This window comes from Pelodiscus sinensis, chromosome 5 (genome assembly GCF_052426305.1).
Source record: "Pelodiscus sinensis isolate ZL-2025 chromosome 5, ASM5242630v1, whole genome shotgun sequence".
Lineage (NCBI taxonomy): Eukaryota > Metazoa > Chordata > Testudines > Trionychidae > Pelodiscus > Pelodiscus sinensis.
In genome coordinates this window covers 23,959,984-23,964,828 of record NC_143056.1, presented here as the reverse complement: position 1 = coordinate 23,964,828, position 4,845 = coordinate 23,959,984, and the positions used below count along the sequence as shown (strand labels likewise).

The 4,845-nt window shown below is 44.5% G+C and overlaps 1 protein-coding gene across 1 annotated transcript in view; it reads right to left on the bottom strand.

Moving 5' to 3' along the window:
* SLC25A29 (solute carrier family 25 member 29) overlaps positions 1 to 4,845 on the bottom strand; it is a 10,908-nt gene extending 6,063 nt beyond the window's left edge. Inside the window, exons 1-2 of the mRNA XM_006123783.5 lie at positions 4,427 to 4,845; positions 2,621 to 2,664 (exon numbers count right to left, since the gene is read on the bottom strand). Of these exons, the coding sequence (XP_006123845.2) occupies positions 2,621 to 2,664; positions 4,427 to 4,460 (78 nt within the window). The 5' untranslated portion in view covers positions 4,461 to 4,845. The remainder of the gene's footprint in view (positions 1 to 2,620; positions 2,665 to 4,426) is intronic.

Below are 4,845 nucleotides of genomic sequence, written 5' to 3'. Positions count from 1 at the left end.
GATTTAGTATGTACAAGTTTGGTGCATTTTAGGTAAGTCTAAACAAATACACCCTCCAGATTTAGTGGATCAACTAAAAATCCAGTTTCACAACCACAATGTGCACAACCGTAAGCACATAGTGAGAAATGTACACCAGAAAATGAGTTTCAGAAGAAGCCTAGACTTAATGTTCCCGTTAAAGGATGCTCATACCCCGCTCCCTCCAATTCAGATAACTAGTAGTGGGACCCATCAGTTTAAAACTTAAGGGGGGGGACTATGTAAGATTGTCTGTTGGAACCAATCATACATTTTGGAATAAATTAAGACCGAGAGAAACAGAAGTGTTCACCTGGTCTATACTTACTAGGTAACTCTCCAGTGATGAGGCTTATCTGTCATCTACAACAAAGTAACACTTTTGCTGTTAATGAAGACAGCCCCTAGCTCAGAAAGTAAAGGCAGTTAAAAGCAACAAAGCAATTTTATACATTACATCAACAAACCAGGGAAAGGAAGTTTGCCATTTCTGAGATTACACTGTTCGATTTGTTTTAGCATGATTTTAGAAATGTATTCTTTCCTATATGTTTCCACCATCCCCACAATCCCACCCTCCCTCTCCCCATGTTTTGGCCCTTAAGAAGCATGAGCACTACCAAAAAGTTTTACATGTTGAAGAGAAAGCAGAATTCTAGCTCTGATGCAGCTATAAGACTGGTTACAGATTCTTCGTATTTTTTTCCTCCTGCACTTCAATAGTGATTACACTAATACAGGTTAGTATTTTATTTCTCAAGAATGAAAAAGTAAGAACCTATTTTCTTCATTTGTATGAAAATGAGTGTTACCCTGGATTTAATAAACCAACAACTATTAAAACAATTATGGAAATGGACAATATTCCAATTAATTGTCATGATACTTAAGTCTATGGCCAATCCCATTCACTGAGCATTAAATAAACCTTAATTTAAAAAATTTAACTGCTAATATGTTCGACACTAGACTATCAAACCTTCAAACTTGAGCATATGGTTATTTTATATCCTATCAGTAATTCCACTGACTTAATACAGCTCCCAAAACCTGAAATTAAGCAAGTATGTTAGCAGTTTCACTTTAGCCAACGAAACTAGAACTACGCCATAAATGTGATTTAAATCTTTGCAGGTGTGAGGCCCTGGTATTTTTCCTCTGCATCAGCTTTAAAAAGTCACGAATCCCAGTAATACAATAAATGAGAATGTTTAGTGACATTCAGCTGAACAGCAAAGATATCCTTAAGTGTTTAAGTTTAATATTAAAATTGCTTGCATTGGACTGATAGGAACTTAATGCCCAGTTAGCAAGTCATCTCTGTAATAAAAAGCATGTGGCTAAAACAGTGATGCACACCATTAATAGCTGAAGGTTATTTCCCTTATTTATTGCATTTAGATAGCCAGCTTCATCTGAACTTAAATATTAGATAGCATGCTCTCTGGAAGAAAGTTTAAAGTTTTAGTATTGGGCACCAGTGATTTTCAGTATCATGTAATAGGGTAATCGTGTAACCACTGAAAATGTCTGTTACAGAGCCTGCAGTGAGTGTAGCATAAATTTAGCTTTTATACTGCAGAGCCTGCAGCAAAGTCTCCCCAGGACCAGAGCCGCCAGCCCCTGGCTCCCAGGGAGAAGGCTTGAGAGGCGAAGTGTAACAGACACCAATCACTGATAAGCATCTGCTTACTGGTTAAATTGTTAGTCATGTAAAGTAACCTCCCTATTGGGCACATCTATTGTAAGACTATATTTAGAACCCTGAAAGTTTGCAAATCTCTACGTCATAGCTACATCTGTGGCTATGAGGATAGCTGCAGCTCATTTTTGTGTATGCAAATTTTGTATTTGTGCAGGGCTCTAACTATATTCTGCCTTCACAGGTGAACTGGACTCAGAGTAAAGCTCTCAAAGTAACTAGACCCCATTTTGAAGTGACAAACACTTAGGAGCCTTAGGCTCCTAGACCTTCCCAGAGACGGTCAATTCTAAGAACACTACGCTTTTGCCTAATATGCCTTCTATCGCTAGCTACTTAAATTGACATTTAGGATTCATCAGTATACAATACCTACTGCTGATAGTCAATGTCTCTAAACAAAAGCTCAATTCTAGCTAGGAAGGTAAAATAAAGCCCAAGACAGCATGTCAAATGGTGAAACTATTGCTTCATGCAGTGAATTGCTTTTTGTTCACTAATGGTATGACTCACGTATTAATGCTTTTGGAATGAACAGGAAAGTTGTTTTAAAAGTAAAGATTCCAGCTCATAACAAAACAGGATTAAGTTACAAGAGGGTGTAGGCAGTTTTAGATGTTAGTGATAAACAGTTGCAGAGAAGCAAGCCTGAACCTAAAATTCTTGACAGTTTAAACCCTGCCCTGGTTTCAATCTTGCATTCAAATTATTTTCACTTGCTTTTAAAAATCTGGGCCTTCAAGTTTAGAAGACTATTTTAGAAGGACTGCTTCACGTTTTGGATCATGAGGCTTAAGCTTCTGCAATGCCACTCTTCATAATTTTTTTCCTTGTAAAGATTTTTGCACTCTCTGCCTAGTGTGTGTGGAAGTTAAACCTGTTAAAAAATCAACCCACCTTTACAGTGTCAAATGGATGTCCTACTAGAACTCCAGCAGCACCTGCAACAAGACAAATGGCAGTTGTAGGAGCTATTACAACAGTAGTATTTTTTACTCTTAAAGCAATCCACACTACAGTACTTCTAAGAGCGGGTAACACTGTAACATCAGCTATATTTTATTATAGTACAGGAAGGCACATAGAACAGGGGAAGGAAGTGGTGGATTCTCCCTCTTGATGTTTTCATATCAACATTAGATACTTTTCTAGAAAATATGCTTAGTCAAATAAGTCACTGGACTAAAGAGGTGGTGAAAATCTGTGCTGTGACTCGAGGTCAGGCTATATTATCCAGTGATCCCTTCTTGCTATCAAATCTTCATCCTCAGTAGGCAAATGTGGTACTGCAGGTATCACTTCTTCGTAGACATAGTTCTTTGACTGGTTTGTCTCATACTAGCTTTATTAGACAGGAGCAAAACTGAGAAATAAGACTTCTTGAAAAACAGGCTGACATCAGTCTTTCCAGCTGTGATGGAAAGCAGTACCCCAAAACCGTATCCCTGATAGTATTTGCTTTATTCCTGACAGGAATGAAGAAGTCCTCAGTACAGCATGGTTAAGCCAAGGAGTAAGAACAACAGGGAGAGTTTTGTGGCACCTTAAAGATTAATAGATTGATTAGGGCATAAGCTTTCATGGATAAAACCCACTTTCTCAGATGAATTGGAGTGGAAGTTACAGGAGGAGTATATGAAAGGAAGCTTGAGTAATGAAGCTAATTAAGTCTGGGTGGAATTGAGTCATGGACAGCATTTAGGGTGGAGAGGTGACTATTAGGAGAGGTGAAACTGCCTTAACCAGTAGGATTGAATAAGGATCTTAAAATTGATAGTATTGAGTTTGCAAGTTATTTCCCATTCAGTGGTCTCTCTATTGGTTTTTTAAATTCTTTTGTAGAAAGATGGCTATTTTTAAATCCACTATTAAATGCCCAACACTCAATTAGGGCTAAGATTCCTTGCCTTCTATTCTGAAGCCTCTGCTGAAAGTGTTTGAATAATGCTGTATTAAAAAAAAAAAAAAACTTAGTGCCAAAAATTCTTTAGTGATGATCCTTACTCATCCCGTTACCATTAGACGTTATTTAAATACGCAGGACTAGTGTATACTTGTAATGCTACCGTAAAGCACTGTGCCACTACTGACCCAAGCTATTCTAACCTTCCATCTCGCCAGGGCTAATACCTGAATGGTTCCTAGAGCCAAGCTTGATAACGAAATAAGTATGTGACAAGGGGCCCCTCCTTCCGGCCGCCTAAGTGCCTATAAGAAAGCGGCTTATGCCGCAACGAGGCACGTTTCCTACCAGCGTGATGGAGCGGCCACAAGAGGGGCCTGCGGGCGTGAGAGCCATGCCGGGTGGGTCGTGCACGGGGAAGAGGCAGTTCAGTACAGAGGCTCGGCACGTCGTGGGCAGGGGCAGAGGAGCGGGAGGATTCCTAGGCCCGCCGCTGGGGGAGGGTGCAGCGCTCAGCCCCCCCGCTCTCCTCCCCTGGGTTCTGGGCTGAGCAGCACGAGCGTTGCCGCGAGGAGCAATGTGACTCCGCGGCCTGAGTCGCGCCCTGCTCCTGCACCCGGCCCCAGCCGCGGGCAGACAATGGGTCCAGCCCGGCCCCCGCTAGGAGCCGAAGCCACTGGCAGACCCAAGCTGCCACGCTAGCAGCAGCCCGCAGGGCGGGGAAGCGCCCGCCAGCGCGTCGCGTCCATCACCCCCCAGCCCCTTACGTAACCGGATCGCAGGGGCCGCGCTCCTCTTACCGCCGACGCATCCCGCTAGGAAATCCAGCGCCATCCCGCTCCCCGCGGCCCCGGCTGTAGGCCCGGCGCGTGCTGCTCCCGCCGCTTCCTCCTCGCTGCGCGGGGGCACCGGCGCTGCTGCTCCGGCGGCTGCCTCGCGCGTCCCGCGGCGGTGCAGGGGCTGGCTGCGGGGCTCGGGATCTGTCGAGCTCGGAGGCCTCCCGCGGGCGGCGATCCCCGTGCACGATGCAGCGCAGCCTGCCCTGCCGCTCCGCTCTCGCCCTTTCTATTTCTGATGCTGCCGCGAGGAGGGGGCAGCGGGCCTTATGGGGAAGGGGGAAGCCTCCAATCAGCGGCAGCCGGCGAGACAACACCCCTCGGGGTCGGCGCTCCGCCCGCCTGCCGATTGGCGGCTCCTTGGGGTGGCTGCAGCGAGGGGA